The 20,496-nt window shown below is 38.7% G+C and overlaps 1 protein-coding gene across 2 annotated transcripts in view; it reads right to left on the bottom strand.

Moving 5' to 3' along the window:
* Nucleotides 1–3,270: 3,270 nt before the first annotated feature.
* Nucleotides 3,271–20,496, bottom strand: part of LOC132822981 (translocating chain-associated membrane protein 1-like 1) — a 107,495-nt gene continuing 90,269 nt past the window's right edge. Inside the window, exons 9-11 of one of the 2 annotated variants that reach the window (XM_060836474.1) lie at nucleotides 13,997–14,140; nucleotides 10,118–10,278; nucleotides 3,271–6,773 (exon numbers count right to left, since the gene is read on the bottom strand). In XM_060836474.1, the coding sequence (XP_060692457.1) occupies nucleotides 6,700–6,773; nucleotides 10,118–10,278; nucleotides 13,997–14,140 (379 nt within the window). In that variant the 3' untranslated portion in view covers nucleotides 3,271–6,699. The remainder of the gene's footprint in view (nucleotides 6,774–10,117; nucleotides 10,279–13,996; nucleotides 14,141–20,496) is intronic. The other variant, XM_060836475.1, reaches the window with a different exon arrangement.

Here is a 20,496-nt window from a genome sequence, read left to right as displayed (position 1 = left end):
CGTTTCACTTTATATTTTCTTTTATTAAATTCAATTTCTGTGGAGATATGTCAAACTGTTCACGTCCGTACCTAACCAGCAGTGTGAATAATGTTGCAGATATTTTACTGCAAATTTGTGTAATATTTAATATTGACCAGTGGATGGTGTTCCAAGTATCTGTAAACTGAATGGCCAGTTGAAGGTCTTGACAATTCCCTTCAACAGGATAAAACTGAAAGGGCCAATTTTAACAAATCAAAGCAGCCGCCGAGAGAAAAGTGTCGTCTTTGGGCAAGTTCATACGTGTTAATTTTATTGGCCTGTGCAATCTATGACTGCAATTCCCCCACACACACACCGTCGTCCGACGTAGGAAGAATGTCTGTTGTGTGGAGTCTCTTCCTATTTCAAAGTAACCAGATCCGCTCATTGTAGATTTGCTAGAATAGTCACAATGTTACATGGTGCATTGAGAACTACCATAACTTGCCTAATTGTTTCTGTAAATGTCAGTTGTGTACTAACGAGTATGTCTCTGACCTGAAAAAGAACGACCTCGCAACCACAGTGTGATATCAAATGCCTTAAACAATTGATTTTTAAAAATGCAGAGTGTTCTAGTATAACACGACAGTTGGGTCCCTCCGGAAAATTGCGCTATGAAACCCGCTATAGAAATCACGTTGTAGAAGATCGCCATAAGAAAAATCGTTCAATAGGAAGTTCGTGTTATCCGAACAACACCCACAATTCATCTATCGTGTTTTGACAATTTGTATTGAAACGTGCGTTATATCAAAACAACCCATGCTGTCACTATGGCAATTTGGAAAGCATGGAGGTCAATGCACAAATTCTCAAACAAATGTCACCTAATGACAATATGGAGACAGCGAGGACTGCAGATACTGGGAAGTCAGAGCCACTTTCGAAAGCTGATTGGAGGCAGATGTTCGCAGGTAAAGGGACGGCTGGAAAATGGGAAGCCTTCAGACATGAGATAACAAGAATCCAGAGAAAGTACATTCCTGTCAGGATGAAATGGAAGGCTGGTAGGTATAGGGAATGCTGGATGACTAAAGACATTGAGGGTTTGGTTAAGAAAAAGGAAGCATATGTCAGTATAGACAGGATAGATTGAGGGAATCCTTAGAAGAGTATAAAGAAAGTAGAAGTATATTTAGGAGGGAAATCAGGAGGGCAAAACGGTGACATGAGATAGCTTTGGCAAATAGAATTAAGGAGAATCCAAAGGGGTTTTACAAATATGTTAAGGACAAAAGGGTAACTAAGGAGAGAATAGGGCCCCTCAAAGATCAGCAAGGTGGCCATTGTGGCAAGGGAGCCACAGAAAATGGGGGGAGATACTAAATGAATATTTTGCATCAGTATTTACTGTGGAAAAGGATATGGAAGATATAGAGTGTAGGGAAATAGATGGTGACACCTTGCAAAATGTCCAGGTTACAGAGGAGGATGTCTAGAAAGGATTAAAAGTGAATAGATTCCCAGGACCTGATCAGGTGTACCCGAGAACTCTGTGGGAAGCTAGAGAAGTGATTGCTGGGCCTCTTGCTGAGATATTGGTATCATCGATAGTCACAGGTGAGGTACCAGAAGACTGGAGGTTGGCAAACATGGTGCCACTGTTTAAGAAGGGTGGTAAAGACAAGCCAAGGAACCATAGACCGGTGAGCCTGACCTTGGTGGTGGGCAAGTTGTTGGAGGGAATCCTGAAGGACAGGATGTACATGTATTTGGAAAGGCAAGGACTGATTTGGGATAGTCAACATGGCTTTGTGCGTGGGAAATCATGTCTCACAAACTTGGGAGTTTTTTTGAAGAAGTAACAAAGAAGATTGATGAGAGCAGAGCAATAGATGTGATCCATATGGACTTCAATAAGGTGTTTGACAAGGTTCCCCATGGGAGACTGATTAGTAAGGTTAGATCTCATGGAATACAGGGAGAACAAGCCATTTGGATACAGAATTGGCTCCAAGGTAGAAGACAGAGGGTGGTGGTGGAGGGTTGTTTTTCAGACTGGAGGCCTGTGACCAGTGGAGTGCTACAAGGATCGGTGCTGGGCCCTCTACCGTTTGTCATTTACACTTGCATCCAAATAATTTATGTAAGAGGTACGGTTAGTAAGTTTGCAGATGACACCAAAATTGGAGGTGTAATGGACAGTGAAGTGGTTCCCTCAGATTACAACAGGATCTGGACCAGATGGGCTGAGAAGTGGCAGATGGAGTTTAATTCAGATAAATGTGAGATGATGCATTTTGGGAAAGCAAATCTTAGCAGGACTTATACACTTAATGGTCAGGTCCTAAGGAGTGTTGCTAAACAAAGAGACCTTGGAGTGCAGGTTCATAGCTCCTTGAAAGTGGAGTCACAGGTAGATAGGATAGTGAAGGTGGTGTTTGGTAAGCTTTCCTTTATTGGTCAGAGTATTGAGTACAGGAGGTCATGTTGCAGCTGCACAGGACATTGGTTAGGCCACTTTTGGAATATTGCGTGCAGTTATGGTCTCTTTCATAGCAGAAGGATGTTGTGAAACTTGAAAGGATAGAGAAAAAATTTACAAGGATGTTGCCAGGGCCAAAGGATTTGAGCTACAGGAAGAGACTGAATAGGCTGGGGCTGTTTTTCCTGGGGTGGGAGAGTCCAGAACTAGAGGGCATAGGTTTAGAGTATGGGGAAAGATTTAAAAAAGGAGTCAAAGGAACAACTATTTCATGCAAAGGGTGGTGCCACAGGAAGTGGTGGAGGCTGGTACAATTACAGCATTTAAAAGGCATCCGGATGGGTATATGAATATGAAAGGTTTAGAGGGATGTGTGCTAAGTGCTGGAAAATGGGACTAGATTAGGTTGGGATATCTGGTTGGTATGGATGAGTTGGACCAAAGGGTCTGGTTCTGTACTGTGCATCTCTATGACTGAGTTGCAGAACTAAGAAATTTTCAGTTGTGTCTGGCTTCAATTTTTTGTACAGGACAGGACAACTATATTTCAGAGCTGATAACATGCACTTTGACATTACTGTATTTCTAGTGGTTAAGCATCTCTGTAGATTAGATTGCTGCATCTAAATCTAACTGCAAATCATGGGTACTACATATATTGACTTACATGGACAAATACCAGTTATGTGCAATCTACAAAATCTGTTCATGAAAAACTTGTTTTCTTCGGAAACAAATCCTTTACTGAATAGTGCCATTTTGCAAGTACACACACCTTTAAAATAATCAAATGTCAAAATAGCAATTATCACCAGCAATTTAAAATGTCACAGATGAAGCAACAAGTTTATTTTCCAGATTACAGAAAGTGGTTTTATAACAGATTCAAAATGTATGTTAAACTTACAAGACCCTGCCGTCAAACGTACAGAAGAGCTTGGTATTTGAACATATGTTCAGAGTAGCACTCAAAAACATGACACTGTTCTACAACCCGCAATTCAAAATATAACAAAAATAACAAACGATGTGAAATTAAATAAGTCACCTTGAACAATCTTGTTGTACCAGCAGAGAGGAAAAAAAATCTCCCACTGCCCTAGCCACAAATTTATCAGAAGGCCAAGGTAAATGGTCTGGGAACAAGAAGCTATTACAGTTACATTGATTCACAAAATGTATTAGAAAAACAAAATGAACTACATTTACATGACTGAGTTTGGAAAGGCTTCTGACATTCAAGACCATTGTCATTTTTTCTGTAACCAGCTAAATGGTTTTGTCTCATGTCAACATAATAAAGTCTAAGCTGTTCACCGATAATGTCCCCTTTCTTTAAAAAGAGAAAAAACACAATCAAATTTATTTATAGGACTTGTAAGAATATAAACTGGAAAATGTCTGCTTTTTAATATCTCATTGAAGTTTCAGTATTTCCTTACGGATAAGGATCAATATTCTTGTCAACGCTGCCCATCCTGTTGGTCACACAATGTCCTGTCTCCCTCAAGTACCAGTTAAGCACAGCAGCAGTCATCTTTTTTCCAGTCTACAGAAAGTACATATTTAATGTCTGTATACAAATGTTCCAACATAGACAAGAGGAAACTCCCCACTGTTGCAGATCTGGGATACTACAATTCAGCTGAAAACAATGATACCATTGTCATGTGAGATTTTATCCTCCACTCCAAACACAAGAACGAGATGGTAGAACAGCATTTTATCAAGTATTTTACGTTCCTCTATGTTGATTCTACATGCAACATTCACAGTAGCAGGCAGGGATGAGAAGCTTGGACTGTGCTCCAATTTAGGCACCAACACATTGTGTTAATCAGTATGTAATTGTGGGATTCACCTCAAACATTGTTTTAGGAAACAATTCATGGAATTGTTTATAGAGATTTAAAAGAACCTTAAAACTTTCTATTTGCATAGAAAGACAAACAGGTAAGTTTATTCTACTTAGCGGTTCATTGTACAAGGGTGTACATAGTTAATTTTATATAAATAAATGGTGATGTACATGGTGATTGAATACAGACAGATTAAAGTATTAGTTTACTGGGCACATGCATGTCTTTGCATACATTCCCAATAATATGGCACATGGTCATCTGTACACACCAAGTGTTTTGATAGAATATGAAGTGTACATACACTGATTCAGAACAAAAGAATCAGTGTACGCTCGTATATAAGGCGATTCTGTACTCAAGGATGTGTACATTTGGTACAGACAGTTAGGAAAGTAAGCCTGTGTAAAGATACTCATTTGGTAAGTTTTATATACATGAATGCACTATAACTTCGGTACGTGTATACTAGTGATTCTGAGAAAAACAAATGGCTAGCAAACCAGGCTCTATTTAGGTACTGAAAATTTCCAAATTAGGTTGGTTTGAAGAAATTAATTGGAGCATTTGGTAGAAAAAGGAACAAACTATTAAGAGTTTGTGAAAGAGTGGAAAATTCGTATAAAGTAACTTTTGAAGATATACATTTGTTAAACAGGAGCTGTGAACTAAAAACATTGTGTAAAAATAGTCCCTTACATCTTCTCTCTTATAAATACCATTAACATGTCCCAAAGTAAAAATGTGCCACATTTTCCTAAACAGGGGATCCCAAACAAGGAAAGTAACTTGGGAGAATGCCAAGAGAGAATTAATCTGTAAAACCATTTTGGGGCAAAGCAGACCCTACAACATAGGTTTTGAAGATATGTTTTAAAATATTTACTTGTTATGCAAATTACTATTGGTGATAAAAGCCATTTAAAACAAAGTATGTTCCAGAGCCATTTAAAACAGAAAACAATTTCTTCTTTGATCAAAATAAACGTTAGTTAAAAATGCTTAAGTCATTTTGCTTGAATGCAAATAATTAACAGTGAAATGGACTAGGGTCATGATGGTTTAAAAACTCTGATGCCTTTTCATGTCATAACTACAGAAGTAGACAAACTGGTCAAGGTTAAGGCACAGTTCCCATCACAGACCTACAGGCAAAGCACTACCCTGACAGAGGCCTGAAGCAACAAAAATAGCAAAACACAAAGCAGGAAAGAGTTGTTTGTTTACTTAAAAAATTAAAAAGACTCCCCATTGAAAAACAATACGTTGCAAAGTTACTGTATAATTGCAAGATGTTTGTTTTTGGCTGATCATTTTTACATTTCTCATCAAGGACACTTAAAAAAAAACTTGGAGGGGGGTTAAAGACTGTATGTCAAATACGTACATTATCTTCTAAAGCCACAAAAGTAAAACAACCCCACATAGTTTGGATATTCATGGCAGCATTTATCAAACTTGAGACAAAAAAAAGTGCTCACATAATGGACTGAACAAGCTGTAGAAAACCTACAGCAAGAGACTAATTGGGTGTTTGAACAACCTACCAAAAAACATTGGGGCTAAAGCCTCTTTTTGTCATGTGGACAATTCTCCAATGATGTACCCTCATCATCTTCAGGGACATCATGATTACTTCTGATCAACATGTCTTTTGTGCAACAATGGATACCGATACATAATAACCAGTCAGGATGACAGTCATTTTTCAAGAGTGTTAGGAAAAACAGTGTGGGGAGCAAAATTACAGTTTCCATTTGAACTTGTATTCAGTTTGTTAGGATTTGGTGTGCTTGTTGTATATTTCTTGAAATCTAAGCATCACATCACCACAAAGCATCAGAAAGGGGCAGGAAACAGAAAATGCAAGAATAAATTATTGTAGCTGTGATTGGCCCAGTTTCCAGCTAATAAGACAATTTTCATATATAACTCACAACACATGGTTAGCAACTCCAATATTGATGCCTATTTGCCTTGGTAACTGGACCCACAACAGCCTTTGGTTAAGACATCCAATTGGCTGATTTCTATCTCACCGGAATGAACAAAACCACTTGTTCATCATTTAAGTGTCCTCCAGCTGCCATTTAAAACTGATAAGAACAAAAAAAAAATCTACAGGCATGCACCCCAAAGCTGAGTATTTACCACTCAAGGCCTAATCCAACAGCTGACCTGTTGCAGCAGCAAGAGTTTCACATCTCATTTGTTTATCAGAGCACAGAGAGAGTATCTCTCACAGGATCAGCCATCGCTTTGTTTGCTCAACTCTGTTTAGCATATAGAAATGAAAGTAGACTGGTTTAGGGGTGTGATAAGATAGAAGAGATTTGTGATCATCACAGTTCTTTTCCCCTCAAATTCGCCAATTTTTAAAATCCAACTTCATGAAGCTTTTGCTTTCCTTGCACGTGGCGAGGTTCCACTTTCTGTTTTCACTGTTCCATTTGATGCATTAGCTGCAGAAAAATAAAACAAAAAACATGAAGGGAACAAAATTAGTTCAAGTCAACTAATGCAGTTTTCTTCCCCCAAACAAACATGAACCAAGAGCCAACTACTTACAAGAATCAAGGTCAATTGTTGGACTGGTGTCAGACCATGACACTGCTTTATTCATTCTTGGGATTGGGCATCATTTAATGGCCTGGCATTTATTGTCCATCTCTAATCATCCTTGAGAAGATGGTGGTGAGCTGCCTTATTATTGAACTGTTGTAGGTACACCAGATTGCTATCGGGAAGGGAGCCAACAACAGTGAAGGAAAAGCAATTAATTTCCAAGTCAGGATGTTGAGTTTCTTGGACAATAAATTGCATGTGGTGGCATTTCAATACGTCTCCTGCTTTTCTGTCCGGATGGTACTGATGGAGGCTGGATAGGCTACGAGTTTTTCCCTGGAAATTAGAAAGCTAAGGGGTGACCTGATAGAGATTTATAAAATAATGAGAGGTATAAATAAGAGCTATAGAATACTCAAAGTCCTTTGCCCAGGGCAGAGGCATAAGTTTCAAGTTAGAAGGGCAACATTTTAAAGGGATCTAAGGGGCAACTTTTTCACACAGAGGATGGTGCATATATGAAATGAACTGCTAGAAGAACTGGTAGGTGCAGGTACAATTACAACATTTAAAAGACATTTGGACAAGTGCGTGAATATTTATTGTCAATATCAAGAAGAATGTAGTGACAAGCGTTGCAACAACACAGTGCCGTTTGAGTAAAAAGAAATAACATTAAATAGAAAGTTCATCTTCTACACAAGGAGTCAACAAACTGGTTGCATGTCTTTTGAAAGGTCTCTGCAAATCCCGTAGCCAGCGCCACCACTGTCGCAGCCGACGACCCAGAGTCTATGCTGCGGGCCTTCCACACCCAGAAGACCTCTTCTGGCACTGCCGCCACAGATGGCCCACTGAGTCCTTGCTGTGGCACCAAGCATGTGCCAACTTTCCACTGTGGGCCTAATGCAGCCCCTCTCCGCTCTAGTCAGTGGTCTGAATTCCCAAGTCCAGGCTCCAGGTCTACCAAAACCAGAAGTCCTCACTCCAGGCACCATCATCACTCTGGCTTCCCCATGATGTCAGAAGATGAAAGAACAGAGAAAGAAAAAAGGTAGAAAGGAGACAGAGAGCGATAGCGAAAGGGGCACGTGGCCAACCGAAAGGATATGGGTTCAAGAGCCTGAACACTACTTACCATGCCTGTGCTGCCACCTTGCATTAAACCATTCCTATTCAGGAGTGCAGAGTGATACAGACCAAACACATGCAAATGGGACTAGATCAGTTTAGGAAATCTGGTTAGCATGGATGAGTTGGACCAAAAGGTTTGTTTCCAGGCTGTATGATTCTATGATTTGAAAAGTGAAAGTCTGACATCGGTTGATTAAGGAGCTGTGGGGAATTTCTGCAGTCCATCTCGTAGATAATATACACTACTGCTATTATTCAGTGATGGCAGAGGGTATAAATGTTAGAAGATATTCTGTCAATCAAGTGAATTGCTTTGTCTTGGATTATTTTTTGGAGTGCACTCATCCAGTCAAATGAAGAATATTTAATTATACTCCTTACTTGTACCTTGCAGAAAGTAGACAGGCTTCAGGATATCAGAACATGCATTCACTCGCAAGATTTTTAGCCTCTGACCTGCACCTGTAGCCACAATTTCTATACAACTAGTCCAGATTATCACCTGGTGAATAGTAACCCCAAAGATGTTCGTAGTAAGGGATTCAGCGATGGTAATGCCACTAAATTTTTAAGGGGTGACAGTTATATTTTCTCTTGGAGAGAATCGTATCATGAAGGTTACTTATGCCACTTATCAACCTGAACCTGGATATTGTCCACATCTTGCCGCATTTGGGCATGAATGCTTCAATGTTTGAGAATTATAAATAGTGAACATTGAGCAATTATCAGAGAACATCCTCACTCCTGACCCTATGATGGAAAAAAAGGTCATCGGTGAAGTAGCTAAAGATGGTTAAACCTGAGAAACACATGCAGCTTCCTGTCCTAGAGCTTTGGTAACCATAAAATATAATTCCACTGAACAGCTGACAGAAGGTAAGCAGGTGAAATGAAGAGAATAAGCATCACTGAAAGATGTCTGACCACAAACGATGGAGAAACCAAAAAGGTGTTGGAGAATAGTTGAGCATGAAAAAAAAAATCACCTTAGTTTGTCAATTTTAATTCAAATTGAGAACAGAAATTTTCTTCATTTTGTACTATTGCACGCAGACAAATTACCATGATCCAGGCAGCATTCTTCAATGAAATGAGGAACTATACATGAGCTATACAGGTACCAAACTACGACTGCTTGCCTCAAGACAGTTAACACAAGTTTGCATGCAAGTGTAATTTTCAACTCCTGGATCCTCTATGATACCTTTAAGGCAAAAGATTTTTTTCTGTAATAATGAACAACATATTTCACACAAATTATTCTAGCTAAGATGCTAATTTATTGTTTTAATCTACCAGTTCAGGTGGAAACTGAACACAGTTTCAGTCTACTCCAATTCATGCAATGTAATCCCAAATGCTGGAGAATGTCAAAGACAAAGGTCTGATCATGACTCCATTCTAGATTCATTTTGTGTCTGTTTAAAAGATGAGGGAACTTCTAAGATGCAAGAGGCTTTTTCACAGTACATAAAAATTAAAGTTTGTGGTTAGGTTTAAATAAAAGGGCTACCCATAATGCGTTTTGAGCATCATTACCGACATATATGGTATTTGCAATTAAAGCCTTCATGCTCTTATTTTATTTTTATCCAATGTCCACTTTTCAATATTCCAATTATCTTTCCTTGGTCTCAAAAGGCTACCTTTCGAAGTTGCTATTCTTCAGATCTTTACCAACCTCAAACATTCTGCAAATATTAAGATGGATGTAATAAAATCTTGTCTATGACATCTAATGCTACCTGGCTTGCTGTGTTCTTCCAACCTCCTGCCTGTCTACTGTGACATCTAATAGCAACACATGGCTCATAAAACATTCTGTATCTGGGCCTTGAATTCTGACAGTGTCCCCACAGAAACAGCAAAGAACGCTGTATTATTGGGCTGTGACAGTCTCTCGGTGAAGCTGTCGTTTGAGACTGAGAATCTAGACAGGAGCTCAATTAGCTTAAAAACTTTTTTAAAAAGTTACCATTCTTATGATTCAGGTATGTAACTTGAACAGAATGCTCAGTATTTTTAGTTTATGAGATTAAATAATGGAATGAAGGCTCCAAAAAGATGACAAAAGCAACATGATTGTTTATGTTTTAATACTAACCCTTGTTATACTCTTTTTTTGAAGGTTTGCTCTTGGTATTAGTAACTTTTTTTCTGGGGATCTGATTCTGAGTGTGTTCCCTCCACTTCTTCAGCTGGAAGTTGATAAACTTCCACATCATCCATGCTTGTGTTAGGCAAATAGCAGCTAAGCAACTAATCCTGTTCAAACATAAAAGGAAATTCAGGTCAATGAACGATATAGCTATTTGTTCTGAAAAGATGCACAAAAACAAATTCAACCTATAACATAGCACTATAAGCTTGTTATAATATCACAAATGATAAATACCTATATACTATTTCAGCACACAGTCATCTGGAAATGTAATTTCAGCAAAACATCTTTTAATTTAAACCAATCTCTTTGGGTTGTTTTGGCTGTGTAATGCAATAGAGTGGAGGCTAGTCACAATTCTCCACAGCGACTTTCCAAATTAGGGCAATAGAAAACAGCATTATAATATTTCTCTGCAAGAAAGGAGTATAATTTTGAGGGAGAATAATAGTCATCAGTCATCATGCATTTCGTGGCCAGTAACAGGCAAGGATTTTCTGAAGCTATGCAATCAGCCACCTGCCTGCAGTCTTGACTGCTGGTTGCTGGGAGATGGCATATTTCTTCTCCATTTAGAATTTAGAACATTTTTCATATTGTAAATAAAGCTTAGATGTATTCGCATTCATTTCATTATTTATTGCAGAAAGTGCAAGCCTCATTAAAAATCAAAGTGAAGTCACTGAACCTTTTTAAAAAAAGAGAAAATTACTGCTGACGTTTGTATGATTTTTTTCAATGAAAAATTACTTGCATTTTTTAAAATATCTTAACACATTACCAGAATCTGTTCAAGACTTCTTGCCTAGAGCACTCTATTATTCTGAAAAGTAATTACGTCCATGATGTGGCCAATGACTCATCCAATGGAGTCTCAGACCAAGTGGTCCATCAATGTACTTGATTTTGACTTGATTTGATTTATTGTAGTCACACGTACCCAAGTACAGTGAAAAGCTTTGTTTTGCGAGCTATACAGACAGATCATAGCAATCAAGAATATAATAGAGAACACAGGGTACTTAGACAGAGTGAGGCATACAAGGTCACAGCTTCATAGGAGGTGCACAAAGCAAGATCAAGATTAGCAAGATCAACATTATTTGAAGTTGGAGATGTCTGTCCAATAGAATAATTACAGCAAGGAAGTACACGTTCAAGCTTGTGTACCTTCTCCCTGACAGAAGTAGTTGGAAGACAGCATTACTGGGATGAGAGGGGTCTTTGATGACGTTGGCAGTTTTTTCTGTGGCGGCGAGAAGTGTAAATGAAGTCAAAGGACAGAAGGCTGGCTTCCGTGATGGTATGGGCTGTGCACAAAACTCTGTAGTTTCTTACAGTCTGAGGCAGAGCAGTTACATTACCAGGCTGTTATCCATCCAGATAGAACGTTTTCTATGATGCAGTTGTAAAAGCCATGAGAGTCTGTAAAGTAACATAAAAAAGGTGCCTACAGGGGCTAGACAGACAGGATTGGAGCTTGGAGGGGTAGAGTGGCAGCAGAATAGGTTGGCTGTCTCATCCAGGAAGGATGCATAAATGACAAAACTTCAAAAATGACAGTCTTTTATCTTGCGAAGTAGTCTGTCATTAAATAACTTATTAAAAATATTAAATCATTCTTTATATGGAGTACACTCATACTATGAGTATTGGGTCAGCTAAATTAAAGTGCTATGAAATCTAGTAGCATATTGGACTAGTATTTTAGAGATGAATTCAAATAAAAGTTCCTGAAAAAAATCATCAGGGCTACTTTCTACTTGATGAATTTCTAAAAGAGATTTAAGTTTGGTCCAAGTTAGGTGTAAGGTGCAATAATAGAATGAGCTATTTTACTGCCTCAATTTATGACCAATTAGTCTGACATATAAAGACAGTTTTTACATTAACCATTCCGAAACAACTTTTACCCATAAGCAAGTCTTACACAAATAAAATAACTTTTTATAAGCTTGGTAAATCCTGACTTGTATTTTAATAAAGAAATAAACTCCATAGTTATCTTTTGTTCCTAAAGATGAGATTATCTAATGCTTTATTTCAAAAGCAATAAACTATTACCTAGTTTAAAGATATTTGCATATTTCCACCTATAATTAAATTAAAGAATTCATCTCAGATTGGAGTGACCTGATGCATCATTGAATGATACAGCACTTAAAACATAAAATAGCCATTTAGCCCAACTGCTCAATGTTGGTACTTATGTTATACCTATTACCTCGCCGAAACACAGCAACATATCCTATTCTCTTTTGCTTATATACTTGTCTACCTTCACTTAAGAACATCTCATTCATTTCAATGACTTTGTTCTAACTCAGCTATTCTCTAGGCTGTCTTTCCAGCATATAAAAGAAACATTGTGATCTTCTATAAGATCACAGCAGCTACAAAAAGAGTAACAGCATAATTTTCACCAGACCTTTCCTTGAAATCAAGATATCCTAGGCAAAATGTTACAAATTAAGTTTCAAACACTTGACTCAAATCTCTACCAATTTGATAGGTCTGCTACCAAAATAATTGTTTTAAAACTCCAAGGACACATAGCTACATGAAGTTTACACTGGAATAGAGAGGATGCTTACGATGTCTTCATATTTTCAGAAACCTTGTGATACAATAATGATAGATGGTTTTATCTTAATGGAAAATGTTATTTTTCTGTTAATAAATTTGGGTAATCAATTAAAAATGGAAAAAATGGTTAGAGTAGTGGGAACAAAGTGCAATAATAGAAATTCTAAAAGGATAGGACCCGTACATAGCACACCTGGGAACAGGTTTCTTCCTTTTTATGTACAATCTGGACAAATGCATTAGATATTATTAGTTTAACTTTATGTAAGATACCAATGTGTTGGAAAACAGGATTCTGAAGTTAAAAACTAAATTTTCTAAGATCCAAAAGTATCAACAGCACATGATAACAACTGTAAATACACATTTTGTAGCTTAAAGTTAGATCTATTTGCTAGAAACTAAGGAATTGATATTTATACTGTTAAATTCAGTGACAGTTCAAAGTGCTCACTACTATACTTGCAAAAAGATGATCAGATAATAGGAAGGATTAAAAAAACGATTTCATGGTCAGTGAAGAATTGCTAATGATGCCAAACCTGCAGCAGTGACAAACTTATTTAAAATTAGCTTTTATTTTCACTCCAAAGTATAATGTGCACAATAGATGGCACTAATTAGACAGGTTTTAATCAAGCTAAATGAAAACTAATTTTACAAAAGTGTAGTCAGAAATAACGCAGTGTCGTAATAGAGAAAGGATTTCAAGGGATGCAATGCCTTTTCATTGATTTCTTGTGTACAACGTAACCATATTTCAAGCTGAATTTGCACTTTTAAGACAATAAACATACACTGGCTCTTCGAACACAACTGCCAGTAGCTCAAGTTACCAATATCAGCGTATTATTTTGAAACGCTCTTGAGCGCAAACCAAAGTATATCCATGCAGAAAGAGAAGAAAAATTCACATAAATGTTGTATGGTTTGCAATTTCACAAAAGTTACCAATTAGATAGATGATTAGCGCTACTGATTGGAAAGTCCAGTCACCATCATTGTCAAGAATGATGCAAACAAAAGTAAGAGGTGCAAACGGTTTTTAAACAAAATATGGCTCTAAAGGATTTTTAAAAACTAAGCTTTCCACTAAACACAAGTTACTTCATAAACAAACATTACCTAACAGTAGCCCATGCCTTTACGTTAAAATATGAAACTTAGAACCTCATGCAGACAAATAGGTACAATTCTTGTTCAAACACCAAACTCTCAAAATCACTAGTTGCCTACCTGACAGTCAATGTATTGAAGTTTCCATTTGCAACTGAGAAGTCTTCAGTCCCTGCTCTTGCAAGGCCAAAGCCAAATGTGAGGACAGAGAAAGTCAAAGTGAGGAGGCGAGCCATTACGAAAAGTAAAGCCCAGAGTGTGAAGCTAAAGAGAATAGAACAAAACCTATTAAAAGAACAAAGTGAAGATCCTTCTACTATATTTTTTTTCAGTGCATATTCAGTACACATCAGCACGTTAAAATATATTGAAGATTACAATCAGTTACTTGGAACAAGCAGCAAAATATTAGCATACCGTATTTGTTAATTTCAACAGTTGTGTCGCAATGCAACTCAGGCTCTAAAACTGAAGCTCGTTTGCCTGACTACACTCCGCATGCCAAGTTTAAACTGATCAGAGCTATTCACCAACTCTCCAATCAGTGGAAATTGTATTAATATATTTTAAAGAGTATTAATGTTTAGTTTTCAATATATTGAACAAATTAAATCATTATTGTTTTGTTCTTCTACTTTATGTTTCTAATTGTCAAACTTACAAATGTTGCTGGCTTGTCATGTCTTGATTAAATTGCATTTGCACCTTGTAAGAAATTTACATTCAAGAGGAAACAGTGCAGTGGTAATGTCATTAAATTAGAAATTCAGAGACCCAAGCTATTGTCCCAGAGACACCAATTTAAATTCCACAATGGCTGCTGGCAGAATAGGAATTCAATTAATAAATCTGAAATATGAAGCTAGTCCAAAGGGGTGGTGTAGTGGTAGTATTCCTACCTCTAGACCAGGAGTCAGTCTCAGGTTCATGTCACTTGCTCCAGAGGTGTTTAATAACATTAAATGAACAGGTTGATTAGAAAATATTTACAAAGCTAGTTCTGGTAATGGTGACCATTAAACTATAATTAATTCATGTAAAAATCCATCTGGTTCACTTATACCCTTGAGGAAAGCAAATCTGCCATGCTTATCTGGTCTGGCTTACATTTGACTACAGACACACAGCAATGCAGTTGACTCTCAGCTGTCCTCAAATAGTCTAACAAGTAATTTAGTTTAAGATATTATGGACGGACAAGAAATGCATCACTCAGATCCTTCCAACGCTTTGATCATCCATGGGCTGATTGGGTCTATGCATCTGTCCACACTCCATTTTATCCTCAATAAGGCTATTTTTTATACCAGCCTTTCCGGCTCAAAATACAATTTTACTGAATTTTGAGACTTTTTTTTGTGACATTTACAAACTGAGTATCTCCCAAGGTCTCATCCAAAGCAATAACAAAGTAAACAAGTTCTGCCCAATATGTCAATAATTCTCTAAACTAAACACCCATTGGTTTCTGTCAACTAGTTCATAACTAATTTTAAACTGGAAATATCCAGTTCAGTCAACACTTAGACACAAAGGGCAGATTATAACATTACTGCAATGTTACATTAACTGGTCCTGTTCATGATCTGTCCTTTTCAAATAGAGATGGTATACTGACTGTCCTGCTGTGTCCAATTCAGGGGTCAGGGACAGGCTGTGGGTGAGATAAGTAGAGGGATCCAGGAGCCTCAGCCCTTGTCCTTGACCAACAAGTTTGAGAGTCTTGCTCCACGTGGATGGCAATGGGGGCTGCAGGGAGGATGAGCCAACTAACCGCAGCACCATGGTGCAGGGAGCCATCCATGTAAGGGGGAAGAGAAACAGAGTTGTAATTGGGGATAATACATTTAGGGGCATAGACACTGTTCTGTGATCAGATCGAGTGTCCCAAAGGTCACGTTGCCTTCCTGATGCTTGGGTTCAGGATATCTCATCTGGGCTGCAGAGGAACTTGGAGTGGGAGGGTAAAGTTCCAGTTGGCATGGTCCAAGTAAGTAAAACTAGATCAGAGGTTCTGCAAAGAGAGTATGAACAGCTGGAAGCAAAATTAAAAAGCAGAACCAAAAAAGGTAATAATCACTGTTTTACTACCTGAGCCACAAGCTAATTGGCACAGGGTCAATAAGATTAAGTAGGTAAAAGCGTGGCTTATAGATTGGTGTCGAAGAAATGGGTTTGAATTCATGGGACATTGACAACAGTACTGGGAATACGGTACCTGTTCTGATGGAATGGTCTTCATCTGAACCGTGCTGGGACCAGAATCTGTGCGAATTGCATGAGTAGGACTGCCAATTTGCAGCCTTTAGACTCAATAAGTGTGGGTGGGGGGGGGAGGGGGGAGAAGGGGGGAGAGAAGAGGTGGTTCAGTTAGGAAAATAAGAAAACCCAAATTAAAGGAAGAGGTATGTTGTTACAGACCAGGCTAGACCCTCTCAAATCATTTCAAGAAAGTTGCCCTGAGCCTAACTTTAAGCAGATGTAGAGATGCAGCTGGTCAAACCAGTTAGTTAGTTTTAAACTAAACAAAAATTTATTTAGAAGATGAAAGAATGAAACAAACAAAAGAGAACAGAATTCAAGGTTTGTGCGAAGATTTGTAGCTCGGGTGCTCGTTGTTGTGGTTCTGTTCGCCGAGCTGGAAGTTTTTGTTGCAAACGTTTCGTCCCCTGGCTAGGAGACATCATCAGTGCTCTGGAGTTGTTCTAAAACTTACTAGAACAAAGGACCTGATACCCAACATGAGTAAAACTAATGTAGTTTACAAAATACCATGCAAGGACTGCACAAAACACTATATAGGACAAACAGGAAGACAGCTAACAATCCGCATACATGAACATCAACTAGCCACGAAACGACACGACCAGCTATCCCTAGTAGCCACACACGCAGACAACAAGCAACATGAATTCGACTGGGAAAACACTACTATCATAGGGCAAGCCAGACAGAGAACAGCCAGGGAATTCCTAGAGGCATGGCATTCATCCACAAACTCCATCAACAAACACATCGACCTGGACCCAATATACCAACCACTACAGCGGACAGCTGAAACTGACACCCGGAAGCGGCAAGGACAGACCACTATAAATACCGGAAGAAACATCAAAGAAGCGCTTCGCAGGATGCTCCAGAGCACTGATGATGTCTCCTAGCCAGGGGACGAAACGTTTGCAACAAAAACTTCCAGCTCGGCGAACAGAACCACAACAGAGAACAGAATACCAAGGAACTTAACCTAAAACCCAACAGATTATCACAACTAATTATGTTCCATAAACACCCCTTGGCACAAAAGGTAAAGTCAAACACAGAGACAGACAAGAGAAGTATCAGAGAGAGAGGAGGGTCACCATGGTCCTGCTTCTTTGTCTCCAGCAGCTTTTAAATTGCCTGACTGCTTTCAATGAATAGCCGGACCAACCAAACCAGAGCAAAGCTGAGCTGGGAGAACTGGCTGCTCCCCTTTCATTGTAAAAGTGTTGGTTTTAAACATGAAAGCCTTTTGCCTGAAGCCGTATCTGTTAGCTATAATCAAACTGGCCCTAAAACCCTTCAACTCCAGACTTTTCAGAATCTGTGCTTTTATGACCGTCTGAAAAAAAAAAACCAGGGACAACATAACCTTGCTAGGTGAGCGGCAGAACAGGTGAATATCTTTATGCACCAAGGAATTATCAAATAACTAGGGAAATTTGCCAGGAAAACAAATTCAAAAACTTTGTCTCTGAATGAATAAAGCATTTGAAACAAAATAAGTCAATGGCACAAATAGAAATAAAAAGGTACAATATGGTAGTGATTACTGAGACATGATTACAAGGAGGCCATGTCTGGAAATTGAATATCCAAGGGTGCTCAGCATTTTGGAAAGGAATGGTAAAGGAGGTGATGTAGCTTTCCTGGTAAATCTAGGAATCAACATTATAATGAGAAATGACATGAACACGGAAGATTAAGAGGTGGAATCAATCTGGGTGGAAATAAGAAATAGCAAAGAGAAGAAAGTACTCGGGAGGAGTAATCTATAGAGTACTTCTGCAGTGGGGCACAGTGTAAACCAAGAAATATTAGAGGCTTGCAAGAAATTTACAGCATTAATCATGTGTGATTTTAGCATGAATAGATCAGAAGAATGGAATTAATCAAATTGGCAAGGTAGCCTGCAGACAGTTTATTGAATGTATTAAAGATTTTTTATTGGAGTAGTATGTTAAAGAACCAACCAGGGACCATGCTACTCTGGATTTGGAATTGTGCAATAAGAAGAGATGAGATTAACTGATGATACCACAGTTAAGGATCCTCGAGAGTAGTGACTGTAGTAGGACAGAATTCAAAATTCAGTTTGGAGCTAAGAAAGGGGAGTTGCACACTAGTGTTCTAGAATTAAACAAAGGAAATTACATAGGCATGAGGACAGCTTTGGCCTGAGTAGATTGGGCAGGAAAGCCAAAAAGAAAGACAGTGGATGAGCAGTGGCAGCTGTTCAAACACTACTCAATTCCTCACAACTAAAATATATCCCACTGAGGAAAATGTGTAAAAAGCATCCATGGTGACACATGGAGGTCAAGGACAATATAAATTCAAAAACTAAGGTATATCACATTGCAAAGGTCAGTGACAGGCTGGAAAATTGGGAAAGTTTCAAACATGAGCAAAGGAATAGTCAAAATTAATGACAAGGACAAAGGTAAATTATGAAAGAAAACTAGCACAAAATGTCAAGAAGTATAGCAGAAGTATAGATATATAAAAGGGAACAGAGTTGCAAAGGTGAACGTTGACCCCTTGGATGATAAAACCAGAGAGTTAATAGCAGGGAGCACTGAAATGGCAGAGATGCTAAATCAGTACTTTGCCTCAGTTTTCATGGAGGAGGACAACAATACCATTCCTATTGGAATGGACAAGTCAGAGGCAATAGAAAGGGTAGAACTTCGAACAAACAACATTGATAGGGAAAAGGTACTCAGCAAACTATTGGGACTGAGGGCAGTTAAGTCCCCGAGGCCTCATGGTCTACATTCTAGGGTAAAGGAATTGCCAGCAGAGATAGTGGATCAATTGGTGTAATATTCCAAACCTGCCTGGACATAGAAGTTTCAATGCAGTGCCCTTAGTCAAAAAGGGAAAGGGGCAATAAATGGGAAATTGCAAACCAGTTAGTTTAACATCTGTTGTTGGGTAAGTGTTAGAATCAAAGCAATATCAGGATATTTGGAAAGTCAAAACGCTATCCATCAGAGTCAGCATGCATTTAGGAAGGACAAATCATGTTTTGACTAATTTGCTTGAGTTCTTCAAAGATGTAACAAGCAAGATGGACAATGGAGATCCTACAGACGTAATAAATCTAGACTACCAGGGGGTGTTGATAACATACTGCACAAAAGATTAATTCACAAGGTTGAATCAGATGGGATCCAGGATAATTTATTAGCTTGGATAGGTGACCGGTCGATGGACAGAAAACAGTCGGGATAAACAGTGGGGTGGCTCAGTGGTTAGCACTGCTGCCTCACAACACCAGGGTCGCGGATTGGATTCCAGCCTCGGGCAATTGTCTGTGTGGAGTTTGCACATTCTCCCTGTGTCTGTGTGGGTTTCTTCCGGGTGCTCCGGTTTCCTGCCACAGTCCAAAGATGTGCAGGTCAGGTGAATTGGCCATGGATTAGATGCGTTAGTCAGAGGGAAATGAGTCTGGGTGGGTTACTCTTCAGAGGGTCAGTGTGGACTTGTTGGGCCAAAGGGCCTGTTTCCACACTGTAGGGAATCTAATCTAATCTAAATGGCCTTTTTCCTGGATGGCACAGGGTTCAGTCCTTGGACAACCTACATTAATGACTTGAATACAGAGATAGAAGACCTAAAAGCCAAATTTGAGTGTGACACAAAAATAGACAGGATTGTAAATTGCAATGAGGAAATAAAGAACCTTACAAATGGATATAGATAGGTTAGGAAAGTGGGCTAAAATGTGGCAGATGGAGTTTAATACAGATAAGTGTGAGGTCACGAAAATGGGAAGGTGATGGAGAGACTTCAGGGTGCTACGGTACAGAGGGATCTGGGTGTCCTCGTTCACAAGTCACAGAAAACTAGCAGGCAGGTATAGGTAGTTTCAGGAAACATAATGCATATTTTAGCAGTGTGATTTGGGTATAACATTGCTGAAGAATTAGGGAACAGTATTTTGGAGAATGCTTACTTCCGTTGGCAATAGTGTGATTCCAGCAGGGATTGGTTTGCACACTTCATTCTACGCACGAGCCGGTGCCCTCACATGCATGATGTCGGTACCAATCTTTGTGCAGTTCTGTGCATGCAAAGTCCATGTGTTGCTCTGTACATGCGCGATGTCAGCAAAGTCTCTGTGACTTTCTGCATATGCAGGATGTGAGCTCCGTTCTTCATGCCTTTCTACACGTGCCAGTGAGAGCTGCCAACAGAGCAGCTTTCTCACATTTCTTAAATGCACAACGTTCAATTTACTTTTGTTTCATGAATAAATAGGATTTCAACCTTCATTCAGTTTGTGCTCTACTTGGCATTACACTTCGTAATTTTCGAGTAACCGTGTTTTTTTTGCTGGTCTGCCCCTAACCCCA

Source organism: Hemiscyllium ocellatum, chromosome 15 (assembly GCF_020745735.1).
Source record: "Hemiscyllium ocellatum isolate sHemOce1 chromosome 15, sHemOce1.pat.X.cur, whole genome shotgun sequence".
NCBI classification, from domain to species: Eukaryota; Metazoa; Chordata; class Chondrichthyes; order Orectolobiformes; family Hemiscylliidae; genus Hemiscyllium; species Hemiscyllium ocellatum.
This window is presented reverse-complemented; position numbering and strand designations above follow the sequence as displayed.